At 46.1% G+C, this 21426-nt stretch overlaps 2 protein-coding genes and 1 long non-coding RNA gene across 9 annotated transcripts in view; 1 reads left to right on the top strand and 2 right to left on the bottom strand.

The window, feature by feature from the left end:
• Positions 1-13793, bottom strand: part of LOC136793871 (uncharacterized) — a 75907-nt gene extending 62114 nt beyond the window's left edge. Inside the window, exons 1-2 of the long non-coding RNA XR_010839906.1 lie at positions 13098-13793; positions 10020-10203 (exon numbers count right to left, since the gene is read on the bottom strand). This is a non-coding gene — a long non-coding RNA (uncharacterized lncRNA). The remainder of the gene's footprint in view (positions 1-10019; positions 10204-13097) is intronic.
• Positions 13312-18085, top strand: RPP38 (ribonuclease P/MRP subunit p38). 5 transcript variants are annotated; one of them, XM_067030488.1, is made up of 5 exons: positions 13826-14053; positions 14376-14637; positions 15204-15247; positions 15824-15940; positions 17143-18085. In XM_067030488.1, the coding sequence occupies exon 5, from the start codon at positions 17153-17155 to the stop codon at positions 17999-18001; it is 849 nt and encodes a 282-aa protein (XP_066886589.1). In that variant the 5' UTR covers positions 13826-14053; positions 14376-14637; positions 15204-15247; positions 15824-15940; positions 17143-17152; the 3' UTR covers positions 18002-18085. The 5 variants fall into 5 exon arrangements, with proteins under 5 accessions (XP_058915211.1, XP_058915210.1, XP_066886587.1 ...); XM_059059227.2 differs by lacking the exon at positions 14376-14637 and having other exon boundaries at positions 13569-14053; XM_067030487.1 differs by lacking the exon at positions 15824-15940 and having other exon boundaries at positions 13828-14053.
• A 116-nt stretch (positions 18086-18201) lies between these two features.
• NMT2 (N-myristoyltransferase 2) overlaps positions 18202-21426 on the bottom strand; it is a 59073-nt gene continuing 55848 nt past the window's right edge. For 2 of the 3 annotated variants that reach the window (XR_010839905.1, XM_059059189.2), the window contains exon 12: positions 18202-21257. Coding sequence is in view for 2 of the 3 variants with exons in the window: in XM_059059189.2 (XP_058915172.1) it covers positions 21237-21257 (21 nt within the window). In the remaining variant the exon portion in view is untranslated. The remainder of the gene's footprint in view (positions 21258-21426) is intronic. The other variant, XM_067030483.1, reaches the window with a different exon arrangement.

Consider the following 21426-nt stretch of genomic DNA (forward strand, 5'->3'; position numbering starts at 1 on the left):
CAGGAAATCAAATGAGTTCTACTCCGCCTCTGGCTCGCTGCCCTATTCTTTCTCAAGAGGTTGTTTGCAGGAAATCCAGAGGTCTGTCTCCAAGGGCACGGACCTCACTTGGGATTTCTTTTGATATGTATCTCTGTCCTCTGCATGATTCCTAAAAACCTGGAAGGTAGGCAGGTGTTTCTTCAGACCTCTCTGGTCTCCCCACCGGTCTCTACGCACAGCCCATCAAGAATGAAAAAGGCTGGTAGTTTGTCTCTGTTCTCCTCGTTAGGCCACTTAGACTGAACCGCAAGGAAAAAACAACAAAAAACAAAACAAAAAATGTTCTTCTCTTTTTTTTTTTTTTTTTGCGGTACACGGGCTTCTCAGTGCTGTGGCCTCTCCCGTTGCGGAGCACAGGCTCCGGACGCGCAGGCGCAGCGGCCACGGCTCACGGGCCCAGCCGCTTCCTCCGCGGCACGTGGGATCCTCCCGGACCGGGGCACGAACCCGCGTCCCCTGCATCGGCAGGCGGACTCGCAACCACTGCGCCACCAGGGAAGAGCCAAAAACTGTTCTTCTCTTGTGTTGCCATCCTCCGACTGGATGCCAGAGCCACTGATGGCCTGTCTCAAGGAGCAAAAAGACAGAGACAATGGAAACACTGGTGTCCTCTATTCAGCGATAATAATATACTAGGTACAGTGAAAACTCAGCTTTGTGGAACCCTTAGGGAGTCAGTCAAGTTGGACAATCAAGTTCTTTTTGTTTCTATGTAATTAAATATTGATTATAAACCAGTATGCATACATACATAAAATTTTAAAAATAAAGGGCACATACATGTATGAACATACCGCCAGTTTAAGAAATAGAATATTCCCTTTACCTTTGTGACTCTCCTCTTTCCAATCCATCCTATCCGCCTTGTTCATTCACTCATTCATTCAAATAGTTACTGAGTGCCAACAGGAGCCAGGCACCATTCCAGATTTTTGAGAAACATCAGTCAGCAAAACAAACAAGGATCCCTATCCTTGTGTCACATTGTGGTAGGGGATGACAGATAATAAACACATATAATAAGCAAATTATATAGTCTATTAAAAGATGTTAGGTGCTAGGTGCTATTTTTAAAAAGAGCACAGCGAAGGGATGGAGAAACTTGTGTATATGGAGTGAGGAGATGACTTGCAACTGTAAATACGGTGATCAGGGTATGCCTCTTGGGAAGATGCCATTTGAGTAAAAATTGAAGGAGGTGAGGGAGCTGACCTGCAAGGCCCCTGGGGAAGCGTGTCCCTTGCAAAGGCAGCATCCAGGACAAAAAGCCCTAAGGAATGAGCTTCCTGGCAGACGTGAGGAACAGCAAGGAGCCGGTGTGGCCAGAGCAGAGCAGCAAGAGAGGAGGTCAGAGCGAAGGAGATGGAGACCAGGTCATGAGACCTTGCACAAAGGCATTTGGCGTCAAGCGGGAGTGAAACAGAACCACTGAATGGTTTTGAGTGGGGGCCGACATGATCCGACTTACTTTTTTAAAGGATCACTCCTGTTGCTATGACTACAAAGAACAAGGTTGGAAGCAAGATTCTTACTGTAATAGTAATCCAGGGGAGAACTTCTGGGGGTCTCCAACTCAGGTCGTAGCAGCAGAGGTAGTGAGAAGTAGTTCAGATTCTGGATGTATTTTGAAGGTAGTAGAATCGATAGGAGTCCCTGAGAGACTCTACGTGCGATGTGAGAAAGAGAGGAGTCAGGATAACTCCAAGACGCGTGCCCTGAGTGACTGGAAGGACCATAGGTGGAGTAGGCTTGGTGGGGTGGCAACGATCAGAAGTGGACTTTCGGACATGCTGCGTTTGAGATATCAGACATCCAAGTGGAGACGCCGAACAGGCAGGTAGATATTCAAGCCTCGACTGGCCTGGGTATATAAATCTGGGACTCATGGTCATAGAGATGGTGTTTAGAACCTGGAGACAGGATGGCCCTAGAAACGAAATGTGTATAGAGGAGAAAAGGAGAGAAAACTGAGGACCGATCCGTGGGAAATCCCAACACCAGATGTTTGGGGGAAAGAGGAAGAAAGAGCAAAGGAGGCACAGAAGCGATCACACAAGTACGAGAAAAACCAAGAGAATGTGGTGTTGAGAAGCTTAAGGAGTGAGCAAGTGTGTTAGGTTAGACGAGGAATGAGAATTAACAGGGGGATTTAGGTCATTGTCAAGATCACTGATGACCTAAAGGGACGTTTTGATGCAGTCATTGGGGGAGGGGGCTAAGCCTGATTAGAGTGGGTTTAGGAGCAAACACGAGGGGCAACACAGAATAGTTAGAATCGGTTTGGGGGCTCTGTATTTGTTTATCCCTCCACCTGCATCACACTGTCTTTCTTTTTTTTTTTTTTTGGCTGCATTGTGTCTCTGTTGCTGCCGCACGGGCTTTCTCGAGCTGCGGCGAGTGGGGCTTCTCTTGTTGCAGAGCACGGGCTCTAGGCGCGCGGGCTTCAGTAGTTGTGGTGCACGTGGGATCTTCCCAGACCAGGGACCGAACCTGTGTCCCCTGAATTGGCAGGCAGATTCCTTTTTTTTTTTTTTTAACATCTTTATTGGAGTATAATTGCTTTACAATGGTGTGTTAGTTTCTGCTTTGTAACAAAGTGAATCAGCTATACATATACATATATCCCCATATCCCCTCCCTCTTGCGTCTCCCTCCCACCCTCCCTATCCCACCCCTCTAGGTGGTCACAAAGCACCGAGCTGATCTCCCTGTGCAACGCAGCTGCTTCCCACTAGCTATGATTTTACATTTGGTAGTGTGTATATGTCCATGCCACTCTCTCACTTCGTCCCAGCTTACCCTTCCCCCTCTCCGTGTCCTCAAATCCATTCTCTACGTCTGCATCTTTATTCCTGTCCTGCCCCTAGGTTCTTCAGAACCTTTTTTTTTTTTTTTTTTTTTAGATTCCATATATATGTGTTAGCATACAGTATTTGCTTTTCTTTTTCTGACTCTGTATGACAGACTGTAGGTCCATCCACCTCACCACAAATAACTCAATTTCGTTTCTTTCTAAGGCTGAGTAATATTCCATTGTATATATGTGCCACATCTTCTTTATCCATTCATCTGTTGATGGACACTTAGGTTGCTTCCATGTCCTGGCTATTGTAAATAGAGCTGCAGTGAACATTGTGGTACCTGACTCTTTTTGAATGATGGTTTTCTCAGGGTATGTGCCCAGGAGTGGGATTGCTGGGTCGTATGGTAGTTCTATTTTCAGTTTTTTTGAGGAACCTCCATACTGTTCTCCATAGTGGCTGTATCAATTTACATTCCCACCAACAGTGCAGGAGGGTTCCCTTTTCTCCGCACCCTCTCCAGCATTTATTCTTTGTAGATTTTTTGATGATGGCCATTCTGACAGGTGTGAGGTGATACCTCACTGTAGTTCTGATTTGCATTTCTCTAATGATTAATGATGTTGAGCGTTCTTTCATGTGTTTGTTGACAATCTGTACATCTTCTTTGGAGAAATGTCTATTTAGGTCTTCTGCGCATTTTTGGATTGGGTTGTTTGTTTTTTTGATATTGAGCTGCATGAGCTGCTTGTAAATTTTGGAGATTAATCCTTTGTCAGTTGCTTCATTTGCAAATATTTTCTCCCATTCTGAGGGTTGTCTTTTGGTCTTGTTTATGGTTTCCATTACTGTGCAAAAGCTTTTAAGTTTCATTAGGTCCCATTTGTTTATTTTTGTTTTTATTTCCATTTCTCTAGGAGGTGGGTCAAAAAGGATGATCTCGCTGTGATTTTGTCATAGAGTGTTCTGGTAGGATTCTTAACCACTGTGCCACCAGGGAAGCCCCCATCACACTGTCTTAATCACTAAAGCCTCTCAATTTTATTCTTCTTCAGGAAGGATTGTCTTTGGCGCTTTGCTCTTCTATAGAAATTTTAACATCCATGAGTCAAGTTCCATAGAAGAAAGTTCTTAAATTTTTCTTGGCATTGCACTGAAACTCTAGCACATAAAACAAGTTGGCAAAGCATGCTCCCATTTTTGTATTCTGGAATGAATCATGTCGAATGGAAAAAATTACAAAGGAGAGGTCACCGAGCAGTCAGTGACATTTGAGCTGACTTTTTTCTTGCTGTCTCCCTCACTTCCAATCCCTGGGGTAAAAGCCCACTTTCGAAACACAGGGAAACTTGGCCGCTTATCCCATGGCTTCTCCACCCTGCAGCCAGAGTTAGTGTCCTGTCATCCAAAGGGCACCCCTGCTGCCTGCATGTTTCAGGGACCTCCCAGCTCTCTTATGATAAACCCCAAACTCTTTTTGGCATACAGGTGGCTCTAATGCTCGCCAGGCCCTCGGTAAAGCTCACCTATGAGATTCTCCCGGGAAGAACCGCTTCAGGGCTCTGATACGATACCAAACTGCCGTCTCGCCGCACTGGCTCCCTTCACCCACAAGCGCGGGAGAAGAGCGGGCTAAGGACGAGCAGCAGAGAGGCGGCCCCGATGCCGGCGGGGCTCCCGGAGGCTCGTGTCTCCCTGGAGGCTCCCGGCCACCTTTTGAAGGCGAAGCTGCAGTGAGTTCTGGAGGGGTGCTGTCCACGCCCGCGGAGGTGTGGCTGTCCACTGAAATGGGACTCCGCTGAGCGATGGCCGTGGGCGGTTGGACCCCTGCGCGAGGTCTTCTCGGCCGGGCTGCCCTGCGTCCAGAGCGGCGCCGATCTCCTGTTCAGCCCTCACTGGCCGCTGTTTCCTTCCAGCACCTTCTCACTGGGCCCCGTGAAGTTCAAGATCTTCAAGTGTAGTGAGCGCGACCCGGCCCCCCCATGATGTTTCCTTTTCCCTGCCCCTGCTCCCGCTCTGCGAGGGGTGTCTGCCATCGGCCTCTGTTCCAGGTTCCTTCTGGCAAACCTGAAACACCGATGTTTCAGGATGAACTTGAACTTGAACTTGCCCTTCGGAGGAAAGGCTGGGGTGGCGTATCCTTCGGAGGTTGCCCAGTGGATGGAGTTTCCTTTGGACACAGCCTGGGGCAAATTGGTTCTTTCTGTGGCTCTGCTACTACTTCTGATGTGGGGGTGGAAGAAGTGGCCGAAGGGACGCACTTGGGAGTCTGTGCTGGGCTGGGGACGCACCCCAGCTTGCCTCTGTGGGGCACAGCGCTGAGGCCCGCGGTGAGCTGCACCGCTTGGATCCCCACGCAGGCGTGGCTTTGTCAGGGAGACTGGGGTGTGGAGGGGCGCAGGGGCTGTGGAGCCCTTGACCTTGGCACAGTTAGGCCATCTTTGCCCTTCTGCGTGGAGGCCTGGCCAAGGCCAGCCCGCCCTCGAAGCAGGGAATTCCTGTGTTGACTTGTGCTGGTGGCGAGGACGCTGTTCCTGAAGCTGAGGTGCTCTCTTCCCCTCCTTGGCTTTGCTGCCGCCCTTCCACCCTGACACCCGCTCCTCCTCAGGTGGCTTACATGTTCTGTGCTGTTCCTCTGATTATTCTTAGGGTGGGAATTAGTGGCGGGGGCAGCTAGCTGGCTGACACCCCACCGCCGTGTGTTGGCAGAAACTTCAGCCGGCTCCGTGGTGCGCTGCCGTTGGTTAGATCTGCTGGGGCCTGGGGTTTCAGGGCAATGACGTGGCCCTCCCGCTGAGCTCTCTTGTACCTCAGAAGCAAATGGGCGGCCGTGACTTGGCTGTGCTTCCGGCCATCAGTGAGCCCTGGATCTCTTCCACGTTGCCACACACGGACACCATCGACTCAGTTGGCCAGGGTTCCTGGTACTCAGAGAGTGGCTCCACAGAAGGCTTTAGTTCATCTTCATGACCTGTATTCATCCATGGATCTTTCTGGGTGGGCTCTAAAGTGCCTTTCTTGCTGGAATTGAGACTGAGAAATTTCTTGAGCAGTTTTTCACATTTCCCGGACACGTGAAAGGGCATGTGGTATATACCACTGACTACCCACTCCTGCTGCTCCTTGAAGGCAGGGGTCCTTCAAAAGGCAGGGGTCTGCTGACCAGTATGTATAAGATGACCCTCAGATTCCACACATCTACTGTGGGCCCATCTTATTTGACCTGGAAGTGTCCAGGGCGGCATCAAGGCGGACTGCCAATGAATGTATCCAGCTTGTTGCCAAAGGTGAATTGGTAGCTGAAGCCAGTCTCCAAACTTGATCTTCATATCAGCATCCAAAAGCAGGTGTTCTGCCTTTAACTCTATGAATAACGCACTTCTGGTGACAGTACTCCACTGATGGAATTTGCCAGGACCTCTTTTTCTTGTGGACTTCCATGAACCACGAGGTACTCAAACACATCTCTGCCACTGAGTACTTCCTGACAAGGCAGAGTGGATCACTACAAATAATTGTTTCGGGATGGCTCAAGTCCTTCATGATTCTTACTTCAAGGGACCGTCTCTGGAGTTTGGAGGAGTCTGGCTAAGCCTTGTCAATGATCTTGATGACTACCTCTTTCCCAAGTCAGGATGTACTGGGCCAACTTCCGCTTGGTCAAGCTGCCCTTGGCGATGGTCTTGACTGACAGTGGTTGTCAATATGGTGTCCTCCTCAGCAGAGATGGCTGAGATGACTGCAGCATGTTGGACTTACTGCTGACCTGGAAGTCAAGGTGTCCCAAGGTCAACTTAAAATTGGGGAAAGCTGGTCAGAAACTTGACCCAAATCACCTCAGAAGAAAACCACTTCCAGACTCCCCCTGATGAACTGATTTTTATAATGGAACCAAAACATAATGCCAGATGTACAAATAAACAAAACCAAATACTGACAAACCTAAGTAAAAGGGAAGAGAGAAAACATAATTTTAAAAAGAAAAAAAGTGAAAAAAGAAAAAAAAAAGATGAAAATGTGAAAAAAAGTTTTAAAAAGAACAAAGAAAAAAATGGGGGGGGAAAAAGTAAAAATTAGTAACAGACAAAAACCCCACCATATCAATGAGAAAAGTTGGTCAGAGTTCTTCCAGCCACTGAAAACCAGCATCTTGAGCTAGAAGAACTGAAAAGTAGCCCAGCCAGGGAGCTAAATAAAGGTTCAAAATTTCATAACAATGGCTTCTTGTGAGGCCATACCAAGAAATGGGCCCATCCAAGCTGGGGCTCATCACAGTGGTTTGCTCACTTTGTGGACTCTAAAACACTTTATTCTTTTAAATAAATTGAGGCCCCCCCCCCCAAGAGCTTTTTGATTAACAGGGTATAGCTATAAACATTTACCTTATTAGAAATTAAAACCTGGGGACTTCCCTGGTGGCTCAGTGGTTAAGACTCCGTCCTCCCAATGCAGGGGGCCTGGATTTGACCTCTGGTCAGGGAACTAGGTCCCACACGCATGCCGCAACTAAGAGTTCGCATGCCACATCTAAGGAGCCAGCGAGCTGCAACTAAGGACCCTGCCTGCCGCAACTAAGACCCAGCACAACCAAATAAATAAATAAATTTTTAAAAAAGGAAATTAAAACCTGTAGGATGCTTCAGCAGCCTTTTCATTTCTAGTTTGAAAAGGTATAATAAAGTTTGGCTTTGAAGAGCTCATACTAGCTACACTGAAATAAAAGTTATATATGAAGCAAACTTCACTTTTCAAAGATTTTCTTTTGAACATAGTTTAAAACTTTCTACTGATTTTATTTTTTTCCTGCTTTCTTACATTTTCTATGATGAGTTTAACCTTATTATTTTACTAGTCACTAATCAGAAATATCAGCTTTTTCCATAAATATAAGTGGTTTTAAATGATACATTAACTACTATGATACAGTTCTCCATTTCTGGTATGTGGTTTTGTGTGATTGGCTGAATTTGTTCATGGTCTGATTGGCCTAAACACCTGTCAATGATGAATATTCACAAGTAAGGAAGTGAAAGGACTCACACTGGTGTTGTATATTTGAAATGAGTCTATTAGTGCTACCAAATCCATTACGAACTGGTCCATGGGGAGAAAATCAAAACAGGATTCTTAGTACCTTCTGACTAAAAAGATGAGGTCAAGTCACTTCTAAGCTAGTAAAGTTAGAAAGTCGGTGATGTCCTAACACTAAATTAGTGATTACGGTACAGGTGATTATGTTACAACTTTAGATGAATAAATAATTTTATACAAAAACGTTTTAATAAATAGAATTCCCTGAAACAACAAACAACCAGTACAACTTCCCAAAACAAACAACTAAGTAGGTATAGCCTAGACATGGAAGGTTACATTTCACATCATTTTAAAGTTAGGATTTTTGAAGAGAACTCCTTGCAAAAAACTAACCAGGGGCTTCCCTCGTGGCGCAGGGGTTGAGAATCCACCTGCCAATGCAGGGGACACGGGTTCGAGCCCTGGTCCAGCGAGATCCCACATGCTGCAGAGCAACTAAGCCTGTGCGCCACAACTACTGTGCTTGTGCTCTAGAGCCCGTGAGCCACAACTACTGAGCCCGCGTGCCACAACTACTGAGCCTGTGCTCTAGAGCCTGTGAGCCACAACTACTGAGCCTGCATGCTGCAACTACTGAAGCCCGCGTGCCTAGAGCCTGTGCTCCGCAACAAGAGAAGCCACCGCAATGAGAAGCCCGCGCACCGCAACAAAGAGTAGCCCCCGCTCACCGCAACTAGAGAAAGCCCGTGCGCAGCAACAAAGACCTAACTCAGCCAAAAATCAATAAATAAATAGAATAAATTTATTAAAAAAAAACTAACCGGGATGATTTCACTGTAACAAGTTGCAGAAAACGACAATATCTGACAGGAGGCACTTTTACTTTCATTTGGTTTAATATTTTAGAGTTTTCAAAGTAAAGGTTCATAAATATCTTCCAGCTTTTATCCAGCCTGACAAGATATAATGGCTAGCTCAGAGCTTTGTCTTCTCAAGGTACCACTGCCAACAGCCTTCTATTTGTTTAATGTTCCTCGTTACACTTGTGTCATTTCTAGCCTTGGTTTCAATGATAATACGTGGACAGGGCTGAATTAAAGTACCCATGGCTCATCATTTTGTTTCCACCCTGCTCGTTTGGTTATTACACTGCATGTGTTTTACATATGCATGTCCAATTAATATATTCTGCAACTGACCTCCATTAAACAAAATGTCTCCCTACTGGGGATATCCTTGGTTCCCCACCTAGCAGCCTTCCCCCTTCAGTTTTGTCAACAACCCTACTTCTGTTTAGTTATGGAGCCGTGATATCCTCAGGGTCCATCTCCAGGAGAAGCCTCATAATTGGGCTCAGCCAGTCTTTTTTGACTCATTCACCTCCGCCAGTGATTGGTGTAGGTGTGAGCACGTGACCACTGCTGTCCAATGAGCCACAGAGGAAGCCTGTCTGCGATTCTTAGGAAGATTTTTTTCTTCCTGATAAAAAGAAAGAAATGCATGAGGGAAAACTTACTGCCACCCACCACACGGTTGTGTAGGATGTGATGATTGGAGCGGTTACCACTAAACCGTGAGCTCGAGAGGACAAGCTTGAGGGCCACTGCCAAAATTCAGAGGACGGAAAAGGGCAAGCACAGAAAGCCCTTGGGATTTTGCTGAGATGTTGTATAGTCAAGTGAGCCAATCATGGAAAAGATCCAGACTTTAACGACAGAGAGTAAAGTGCGGAATAACAAGTTTCAGTAGGGGGCGCTGTGTTACCCGCAGCCTGGAAAGGTCACTGATTTTGCAGCTCGTCACTAACGTTCTTCTAGTCACTGATTTGAAAATAACTGATTACTGTTTGTATGACAGTTGTTATGTATGACATAGTCACCATCACACTGTGATGGTTAATTTTATGTGTCAACTTGACTGGCCCGATTAAACGTTATTTCATTCTTTCTTTGTGTCTCTGGGGGTGTTTCTGGATGAGATTAGCGGTTGAGTCAGTGGCCTCAGTAAAGTAGATCCCCCTCCCCAGTGCCGGTGGGCGTCATCCAATCCACTGAGGGCCTGAATAGAACAAAAGTCAGAGGAAGGAGGAATTGCCCCCCTTGTTTCTTGCTTCCCTGATTGAGCTGGGACACCCCATCTCACCTTCTCCTGCCCTTGGACTGGGCAGATTCACCGGCTCCCCTGAGTGTCAGGCCATTGGGTTTAAACTGGAACAACATCACCAGCTTTCCTGGGCTCCCAGCTGGCAGAGAGCGGATCGTGGCACATCTCAGGCTCCGTAATTCACATCTGTTGTCTCCTACTGGTTCTACTTGTCTGGAGAACTCTAATACAGACACACACACACACAGAGCAAAGATCAGGGCGCCACAGAGGGAACGAAGAATCCTGTGCTCAATTCTCTTACATTCTTCTATTGACAAACTGTCTTGTTGGGAACTTCCTTTCATCCAAAAATTGTGGCTAATGACAGAACTTATCACCAAGTCTCTTAAATCATTCTTACATCATGGCAAGCCTGTAAATTTAACCACAGTCCAATTCTACAATGAATATAAAAAGAACGTTTTCTATTCAGAGACCGAGCTGAGGTTCTACACGGTAAAAAAGCGGGAACAGCTATCATTAAAAAGTAAACTGATTAGAAAAGGATACCAAATATATGAGTTAAAGTGATAACTGGAAGGCTGTGTTTGGGAAATATGGGGGGAAATGTTATATGGAAAGAAAATGAGAACGCAAAATTTAACCTATATTATTTAACAATGTAAGTGCACGCTTAAATGTGAAACAAATTATAAGGGAACACTGAAAGGAAATGTGTTTTGTAGTAATTGGGTCGTGGGACAATTTTTTTTCTTTTTACTTTTTTGTTGCAATGTTTGAGTGATACAAATGGGAGAGAAATTACCTTTGAAATGTAGTCATTGATTTTAGCAAAAATTTTGTGGAAATTATATTGATTGGTCTTAAAATAGAACAGAAGCACTAAAATCATAGAGGCTTAATTTTTATTAACCTAATTGTTAATTCCAGTTGTCACTAGATTCATCAATTCCATTTACTAAGCAGTTTGTATGTGCCAGGCACTGTACTAAGCAAGTTGAGTAGATTATTTCTTCTAATCCTCACAACAGGTACTATTTTTATCACTTCATAGACAGGGTTAATTAGTTTGCTTTAGGGTCATGTGACTAGTTACAGATGAACTTAAGATCTCGACCTTAGCTGGTCTTGCTCCAGAGCCATGGATGTAGTGGCTGCGAATTTTCATAGAGCAAAAACATAAGCAGAGAAGATGCTCAGGCTACAAATCTGAAACCTTAGGGGTACAAAAACTTAGACATCTTTTTTTCCCATTACTCTAGCATTTCAATCAGACACGTGTTTCTATTTGTCTTACAGCTTAAAAGCTAGATCTCAGAAGACTTTATTTTTTATTTTACTATTTTTTTAGATTTTAAAATATTTATCAGATTACTTTTAAAACATAAGATTCACAACTATTTCATTCTTTTAAAATTATAATTACCTTCCACTTTGATTGAATAATTTCTCATCTTTTTATCCAAAAATTTCTGAGAGCTTTAAAACCTTATATTTGGTGGCATTACTTAAAATGTGATTTACATTCATTATTTATCTTCGAAATGATACTTTATCATTTCTTAAATCAGCGTAGGATCATTGAATGTTTGAGAGCCACTCTGTAGGACTAAGTCATTAGCCTATAATTTTACAGTAGATGAATTACTATGTTTCCATTACTTTGAAAAAAAATAATGACTTTGCAGTTGACTCTTACATTTAACATTTTAATCTCAGCTTTGCCACCGTTAAGTATAACTGTTTGCACTGACCACATAAGAAGCCAAAAAATTACTGGGTCACAGGTTAATCTAATTCAATTTAAATCTAACAAAGATAACCATAATTAGCAAATTACCACAACAAAAGCCAGAGTTATTACTTTCAAAACTGTGTCAATTTGGGAGTAATTAGCCTTAAAATTTAAAACATTATTCTGGGGTTGCTGAAGCTCTTTCAAGAGTTTACTAGTTTCAAGGGTTGAATGATTTATGAAGTCTAAGCTATTACCTAACACAGGAAACACTGTGGTTGGACCTACTGTCTGAATCTTTATAAATAGATCTCTTTTTTCACTCGATCTGCCTTAGGGTCTAGGGTCACAGCCTGCTAGTCCCCACCAAAAATTTTAAGTATTTTTAAAAATAAATTTATTTTATTTATTTTTATTTTTTGGCTGTGTTGGGTCTTCGTTGTTGCACGTGGGCTTTCTCTCATTGCGGTGCGCGGGCTTCTCATTGCAGTGGCTTCTCTTGTTGTGGAGCACGGGCCCTAGGCATGCGGGCTTCAGTAGTTGTGGCTCGCGGGCTCTAGAGTGCAGGCTCAGTAGTTGTGGCACACAGGCTTTGTTGCTCTGCGGCATGTGGGATATTCCCAGACCAGGGCTTGAACCCATGTCCCCTGAATTGGCAGGCAGATTCTTAACCACTGTGCCACAAAGGAAGCCCCCAAATTTTAAGTATTAAAAAAATCACAAGACACGAGTTTCTTGCCTTCCAATGCCCAAAACGCCCATCTTGTTTCTAATGAATAAGGCGACAGACATGAAAGAAACAGGACAGAGATGACTCAAGACAGTCAGTGACATTTCAAGAACAGAGGAATTCTGTTGGTCAACGAGGTGGGGCTGCCCAAAACTGTTTGCGATCTGAGACTAGTTTAGAACTGCATGTTTGCAGCTCATCATGACGATTTCTTACTATTCTTTCTATGAAACAAAAGCCTGTTGTTACACTCAAACTCGTAAATTCGTTCTTTTTAATTTTTCTAATGGTGATTTTTAAAAAAAATTGCACTTTACCCCGTCTAACCTGCAATACTCTGACCACACGCATAGCTTTCCGTTTTGTTTACGGCCAGTCGGGTACTATGTAGGTGATGAAAATTGAAAACACAGAAACTAGACCAAAGAATGGGAAACAAAACGAGCAGTGAAGAAGAGATTGAGAAAAGGAAGATATTTATTAGAGGAATAAAAGTGCTAAGTTAGACTGGAAAGGGAAAAGAAAGGGGGTGGGGAGGGAGGAAGCTCACTGGGTCAGAAGCAACCTAAGGTTTCAGTCTTGGTTCTCGACAAGGGTAAATCAACAGATTCAGAGCCTTGACCTTGAAAGTGTTCTTCAGCTGACTTACAATTGCCCATGACTTCCCAGCAACTCCATTCGTAACCATTCAAGTCTCCATTGGCTGGAGTCGCCACAGCAGACATCTGGTGGTTTTCTGAACCGCTGTCGCAGAACTCAAGATAGCCTTTATTCTCCTCTTTCCGGGGCTCAAGATCGCCTACACTGGTGCCTGTAAATACGTGGTTTCCTCAATCCACCTCCCCATCCCCCATTTATCTTGATTTCCACGGTGCCGGGGATTCGGCAGAGGCTCGGTGATGAGGGAACTGGGTCAGAATTTTGCGTCCCTTAGGCAAGCCAAAAACATAAAAGTAAAGGGCTCAGACTGCCAGGCAGTGAAAGGTAGAAATTGGGTTAAAAGAGAGTGGCGTGAGGTGAGACCGCCAGGCCCCGGAGTCTAACCGCGGTACACTGTTCCTCAGACAGTGCAATGGAGAGCTGGTGGCCGGTTACCAGGCAACCTGAAGTCTCGCGAGACACACAATGCGTCTGCGCACGGCCACTGGAGGGCCTTATCCAGAGCCTCCGACCCGCTCCTAAACTCAGGGTTTTTAGGGAAACCTTCCGTCGCTCTGCCGCGACTCCCTGGGCCGACTTTCCCATTTGGAAGAGGCTCGATGCAGAAGAATGAAACGTGTTCTTTGAGCCGTTCCTCCTCCCCTTCCCCCGCCCCACCGTAGCGGAAGGCGGGGCCCGGGAAGACGTGAGCTCTGCGCACGCGCAGCGCGGCCCACGTGGAACCGGCTCAGGGGCGACCGTGAGTTGGGGTCTGCGCTGGGGTCTGAGATCCGGCGACGCCGCTGGTGGGGGTCGAGCCTGGGACTGCGCCGGGCGCGCGCAAGGTCTCTCAGGCTTCTCGTCCCTGGGACCGCCCCCCGCCTGTACCGGCGTGTTTTCCTGCGTCAGGGCCTTGGATCACGTTCCGCTGCCTGGAATTGAGCGTCTGTCGGATACGAGAAATAGGTAAAGCCCCACCCTGGCCCTTCTGTACTCCGCGGTCTAGAAGTGGAGGCGGACCAGAAAATGACTCCAGTCGCGTATGTTAAGTAGTGAAGTAGGTAGGCACTCGATAGAGAGGCGGCAGACCATAGGAAGAGAGTAACTCAGGGGTTGGCTACCAGATCCAGAAACCCGGAGTCCTCCCTGAGACCTTCTGCTTTCTGCTTTACCCCGCGTTCATCTCTTAGCCGGGCGGATTGCACCTCTTAACTGGTTCAGGTAGCATGCATTTCCGTCCATCCTCTGTGCGGCGACTCTAGCCAAGGCCACCGACATTTCTTACCAGGACTACTCTGGAGCCTCTTTGCTGCTTCCAGTCGTGGCAAAGGACTCCTCCTGGCCCGAGTCCCCAAAGATCTTTCTATGGCGCCTTTCCAGCCACGCCACTCCTCTGCTTTGAACGTTACAACCGCTTCCCACTGTACGGTTTGCAAGTGTATTCACCATCTGGTCCATCCTCGCTTTTCCTGCTCTCTCCAGCATCTCAACCCCGGAGACACTGACATCATTTCCTTTAATGCAGTTCCCTGGGATGCTCTTCCGAATAGGTACTCCCTTTGGAGGGTATTCTTCACGTGTGGGTTAAAAGGTCACTTCCTCCGGGAAGCCCTTCCTGACCCCCTCAACTGAGTCAGGCCTCTGCTCAGGACCCTGTAAGTCCCTGACCTTAATGTACATCACATCTTATATTTTACTTGTGGGTGAGTCTCCCACATAGATTCTAAGCCCAATGAGTTCAGTGGCTGTTTTTGCTTTAATTCATAATCTTTCTGGCTTGGTGCATTGTGGATAATCCACAAATGCTTGTTCAAGTAAGAAAGCAGAAGGAATGTGCGTAAAGCCACGGAGGGGAGGGACTGGTGATCTCATTAAACAGTATGTGGTTCCGCGGTGGGGTGGGAGGAGGAAGGCTGACGGTGACATGGGTGCCCTTGGATGTCACTCCAGTGAGTGTGCACTTGATCTCATGGGCAGCAGAGGCCTCCAAACGCACCTCAGCAAGGCCTTCCCAATTGTCTCCTCCAAAGCTGTTACTTCTTCCACTTTGGTTTTGGATTCTATCCCATGAGACTCTACTTATCTGAACCACTTGGCTCTTGTCTCCCTCGCCTAGATTCTGAAGACAGGAGGAGCTAATGCCCAGAGCAGCACGTAACTGTAAGTACTTACTCCCTGTTTGAATGCTGAGGCACAGGAGCTGTAGTTTGTGGCCTGGCAGAGCTCCGACAGATCCTCATATTTGCTCCTCGGTCGTTTATTTCCCTTTTCCTGACCATCTTCAACCTGGTGCCAGCCTCTCTCTGCCAGTCACCCCCTTGGATTTGGATGAGCCGCCTCCCGCTTCGCACGGGGATGATGGGCATGGGAGGGCTGCCCCGGAAGGAAGCGGCTTAGGGGGCGGACGCCGAGTCTCTAGCAGTGGGCAACGCTGACGTGAACGAGGTCTGAGCTCACAGCCCAGGGAGCTGCGTTTGGGTTTTCCGTGAGAAGGTGACGTAGCAGGAAGGTCTGAGGCAGTGGAGGTCAGGAGACCCTGTCCCAGGCCTGTCCACTGCGGAAAGACCCCCTGTGCTACACCTATGGGGCCCAATCCCGGTTCTGTATCACGTTAAGCTGGGCAGCCTTTTGGCAAGTACAGGTGCCCGGCTGCATTCCCCAGGATTCCGATTCGGCAGACCTGGGGTACGGACCAACCACCTCTGCCTTTTTTAAAGTCACAGATTATTTTTTTAGGTGCAGCCAGGATTGGAAGAGCATACAATTTGGATGTGGGAAACCAGTTGTGACTCTGGCACGGCACTTAACCGGAGTGTTTCCTCCTCCACACACAGGCCATCACACAGGAATCGGGTGCGAACCAAATAATTATTGGGGAAAGTGCCTTCTGACACACTCCACGGGATACGTGCTCCTCAGCAGCAGCCGCCGGGCTCTTGGGAGGGTGTTTAACTGGAGGAGATTTCGTTTTTCACCTGCCTGGGGAGCGGGGAGCAGGTGTGCGTGGGATGAATGACCTGGAATGAGAAAATCTGGTTACCTGAAGACAGGCTCAGTTCCAAACCAGACTTCTCCAGAGCTGGCTCGTTTAACTTCCTTCAGTTCTGCAGCTTGGGTCCCTGTGGTTCCCGGCTGAGCCCAGGAAGAAAACTGAGGGAAGAAAGAGGGATATGCAGTTGCCTCTGGGCAGGGCAAAGAGGACCTGTCCTCAGAAGAGTGTCTAACACTTCCCCAGCAAGGATCCCTGTTACTATTGTGCTGTAACGGATTAGCATCTTTAAATGTCATTATGACATTTCCCTAGATTTCATCACATTGCCAGCCGGAGGGACGTCCAGCTTGGACTTATCAGGGGAAGGGGAAATCTGTGTATCTGTGTTTTAGGAAAGACAGACAAGAAACTTGGGGTCTAGGGAGGGAAGGAGACTTACAAAAGGGCACAGGATGAAAGTATCATTTGGATTTTTAGTCATGGGCATACATTATGGTCCCAGTTCGTAAAAATGAATCACAGCTGGTTAATTATGAAAGGCAGAGGCTTCCGGGGCCCTTAGAGACTGTGTACTGAGGCAGGCAGACTCAGGGACTCACAGAGGTGGTGGTGGGAACTTGTTCAAGGCTGAAACCCGGTACCCGTGACTCAAGAGTTGGAGGTACTCAGTGAATATTTGCTGAATGGACGGATGGAAGCCTAAGTAGAGGGCAACACAGAAAACGGTAACAAATCAATCAGACTAAACCAGAGGTCCTGAAGAGGATGAATAATTATGAACAAGTAGCAACATGGAACATTTTAAATAAAGGAAATAAATAGAATTTCAGTATGATCGCAGTAACGCAAAACATTCATGAATTGCATGTATACGAATGAAGAAATGGGGAAAACTTAAAAGAGAAGTTAGATGTATGGTCACATATATATATGTACGTGTACGTATGTCCTATATAAGTAGGCTTGCTTTAGCCTTTCCAAAATGAGAAAAGCACAGCCAAGAGATCCTTAAGGCGTGCATGTCTAAACACGTTTTCCTTTGTCGTTTTGCTCCTCTGTGAAGCGTCTTCAGAATGGCCGCAGCCCCCCAGGCCCCAGGGAGGGGCTCTGTGCGGAAGACCAGACCTTTACCTGTGAAGACGTCATTGAACAACCCGTATACCATCCGCTGGGGTGCCCTGGACAGGGAGGATATGCACTTCATCCTACAGACCCTGGAGGACAGGATTAAATCTCTCGGGCTTCAGAAGACCGAGGACAGGAAGAGAAAGAAAAAGCTGCCCGCCTTGAAAACACAGCGCGGAGACACGTGCAGCATGGACGTGGACACTGGTGAGGGTGTGAAGGAGGAAAAGCCCGAAGGCGGGCCCCAGGCGTCAGGGTGGACCCCTGCTGAAGTCAGAAAGCAGCTTGCCATCGGCGTCAACGAGGTCACCAGAGCCTTGGAGAGGAACGAGCTGCTCTTGGTCTTGGCGTGCAAGTCGGCCAAGCCGGCCATCGTCACCGCACACCTGGTGCCGCTGAGCGCCAGCAGAGGTGTGCCCGCCTGCCAGGTGCCCCGGCTCAGCGAGAGGCTCGCGCCCGCCCTGGGCCTGACGTGCGTCCTGGCCTTGGGGTTCAAAAGAAACACGGCTGCCTTTGCGGAGGAGGTGAGGGCCATCATCCCCAGGGTGCCCCGTCCGGACGTGCCGTGGCTCCGGGACACACTCGAAGACCCCGGGGGGGACCGGGGGGTGGAATCTTTGGAAAGCCGAGACAGAGAGATCTTGGACACTTCCTTCGAAGACCTCTCTAAACCCAAGAGAAAGCCCGCCGAGGGTCAGCAGGCTGCAGTGTTACAACCCCTGAAAATAAAGAAACTGATTCCAAACCCCAATAAGATAAGGAAACCACCCAAAAGCAAAAAAACGGCTTCAAAGTAATCTTGTATAAACCTGTCACTTCATACAGTTGTAAAACGACACCTCGTAGAGAAGCCTTGAAATGAATAAAATGACTTTTACGTACATTCTTGGGACACTGTTTAGTATCATTCCTTTCAAATGTGTAAGATTCTCGGACTGTAGAATACAGACACGCTGAAGCTCAGGGACACACTAAGTGCAGAGAATATTCAGCAGTATGAGTATCAAAACAAAAGTTTATTGAAACTAACGTCTGTGCTTGTATAAAGTCACTTTGTAAAAGGCTGACACAGTGCTCGTGAGCAAGGACGTCTGTGTCCTGCAACACTGGGTATCCTCCTACCCAACTCGGCAAATAGGCCACACAAACACAGTTCTAGTTGGCGGGGGAGATGAAACTGGATGGTAGGTGCACCATCAGTTGTAAAGCAAAGATAGTAAACGCCAAGCAGTACATTGTCCTCAGAAACAATACATTATCATTTTTTACTGTCAGTTTGCCTCTCGTTGTAGGCAGGCCTAAGCGTGGGCTTGGGAGAAAGGCTAAACATTTATCAAAATTGCCGGATAAGGTATTCTGACTAGGTAGAATTCACCCCTTTACACGGTTAACTTACTTCCTTGGGACTTCAGCATGTATCCAAAGTATGATGGTACGTAGGTGAAATAAAGCAGGAAGAGAATAAGAAAATAAGCGGAGGAGCTTGGATGCTCAGAGGTGGGTCTGGATGATTCTGCCATGGAGCAGAATCAATGCTCTGTGTTAACGCATCTGCTGCTTACAGCATGTGTTTGGAAAAGGTGCTTGCTTTAATTTACGGGGAAGGTACTGGCTTGCCAAAGTTTACCTTCAGCCTAAATTCTGGTTGATCTGTGGATTATGCCACCTCCATTTAAATTTACTGAATGCCATCTTGACCAAAAAAAGGCGGGGTGTGTGGGCACGGATACGGCATGGACCAGAGCATCTCCATTACTGACAAAGGACGTGGGGTGGTGTGGGTTTTTTGAATCTATAAGACAACTGTATATTGCATTGAAATTTAGTTCTAACGGCTACTTTATAAACACAAGCAGCTGTACTGATTTTCTACTTTAAAATGCTCATTGGTAACGTGTAAATTATAAAGAGGCATTATAAAGCGGCAAATGTGCTAGTAATTTATAAATTACTGTATTTAAAAATTACTGAGTAAAAGAGCATGAACTGTATTAACTGCAATTATGTAAGTGGATAGAGGAACAATGCCACAGTTTTGTCATGAGGTGAGCCTGTGACACAATTTCTGAGGGACAATCCTGCAATTATTCGAAAACCTACTTCATGTAAGACTGTGGCATAAAGATGAGCGGAACATAACTCCCACCTGGAGCCTCGACTGGATTATGTTAAAAATCTTGTTTACTTAATTCTGGTGTTTCAGTGAACTGATTCACTTTTGCTGCTGCAGGCGTCCTCCTCACATTAGGGGAACAAAGGTAACGCAGCTGGGTTTGAACCATCCTCTAGAAGAAGCCTTCCCTCGCGTCTTCGAGAAGGAAAACAAGTGCTGTCCTAAATTAAGGATGACTTTGGAGCCCACGCATGCCCCCTAGTGGAGGTCCCAGGGTGCCACAGCTGTGGGGTGGCCTTCAGGGTGACGGGAAGCTGCAGCAAGAGGCTTTCTGATAGGGGAAATCGGGGGCAATAGAACGTTTTCCCTAAAGTGCCAGGTTTAGGCCTTTGGGTCCACGGTCGGTCTCTGTCGGAACAACTCAACTCTGCCTGCCAAATACAGGCAACATATGAATGAATGAGGCCTTGTTCCCATAAAACTTTATTTATGGATGCTGAAATCTGAATTGCCTGTAATTTTTATGTGTCACAAAACATTTTTTTTTTTTCTCCTCAGCCATTCAAAAATGTAAACACCATTCTTAGCTCGTGGGCTGTACAAAAACAGGCGATTTGCTGAGTTTAGCTCATGGGCCACAGTGTGCTAGCTCCCGCCTGGTTTTTATAAGGTATGATTGTGTCCTTTGACTACTTATAACATGAAGGAAGGGCATCCTGTTGTCAAAGGTAATTAGATTTTCCAGGACTGAACGGCCTAGGCACTGGTACATAGAGGCAGGAAGAAGTATCTACTTTGTGGTATTTGAGTCGAGGCCGTTTTAGGTGGCCTTGTCCAGCATCTTTTTCCCCTTGGGCTATTGGTGATATATACATTATCTCTGTACACCGAGAAACTTGGTTTTTCAAATCCTAGATAAAAACACCATCGGTAACAAAACCACAAAACTTATTTACAAATAAGACACCTTCCTAGAGCACGACAGCTTTCATGATAAATTAGAGTCAGGATAAAGAAATATGTGCAATTCTGCATAAGTAATAAAAAAACATTCAAATTATCAGTGTCCTGATGGCACTCATAAACTCCACTGGGCATGTCTCCTGACTTGAGGGCTTTGATTTTTCTTTTCCTCACGTACTCTGGCTGTTGCTGAGAAGAGACGAGACTCTGCAGGAGCAGAACAGTCTAGTTTGTCAGGGTTGTGTGCTCTTCAGAGAACACACTTAATGTTTGCCCCAAACCTTGCTTTGGAACCAATCCACGAACCTGTTGAAGATCGAAGTACCCATTTGTGTGTCTACTGATTTGGCACCTTTGCTTCTAGAGAAATAGTCAACCAGTACATTTTTATCTCACTCTTCACTTTTAACACCTACCGCTCACCACTGCGTTACAGAAACGCCGGCTCCGTAGATGTTCCCGATGAGATCATGTGCAGTGACATAAGTAAACCCTTTCCAAGTGGCTCCCTCATTCTGCTACACGGACCCACAGACCCCCACTTAATAAACAGAAAGGCAGCAGGTTATCTCCACACAATGGCAAAGATTTTCTTACACGATTCTGTGATTTCTGTTCAATCCATAGAAAAGTGGTCCATTTTTCTAGAGAGGGACAAATACCTTCTCTTCATTGAGAGGCAGTCAGAAGGTTGAAAATCAGAGGAATGTGCTCTTTGTATCCTCCTTCCATCCCTCCTACAAATGGGTCAACAGTGAAAAAAAGGATGAATGTTAACATTCTAGCTAGAAGTGTGTTCTATTGGTCACCAAGGGATGTTTTTCCATCTTTTCTGTTACTGACACTTCGATGTCACTTAGGTTGTGCTTTTATTCTTTGGAATGGCAGTTCCAGGAATCATTAACTAGGATATTAACAAATGATGACATCAGAGTTCTAGAAACAGAAATATCCATCTACTGTAATACGAGTCCAACCTAAAGGGAGGGAAGAAATGGAATAGCAAAAACAGGTGAGCAAGAAAAAGTATAATGTAGTACAATAGGTCTATATTTTTAAAAAGATAACTAAAGAAAAAACCTCTCAACAATCCAAAGAGAAGCAAATATGGGATTTTCTAGGTAAATTTATCAAGTTTACAAAGGT

This window comes from Kogia breviceps, chromosome 3 (assembly GCF_026419965.1).
Source record: "Kogia breviceps isolate mKogBre1 chromosome 3, mKogBre1 haplotype 1, whole genome shotgun sequence".
Taxonomy (NCBI): domain Eukaryota; kingdom Metazoa; phylum Chordata; class Mammalia; order Artiodactyla; family Physeteridae; genus Kogia; species Kogia breviceps.

What these genes read in the sequence shown, in the direction of transcription:
- RPP38 (XM_059059228.2), top strand. Translation starts at nt 17,153, where the DNA reads ATGGCCGCAGCCCCCCAGGCCCCAGGGAGGGGCTCTGTGCGGAAGACC.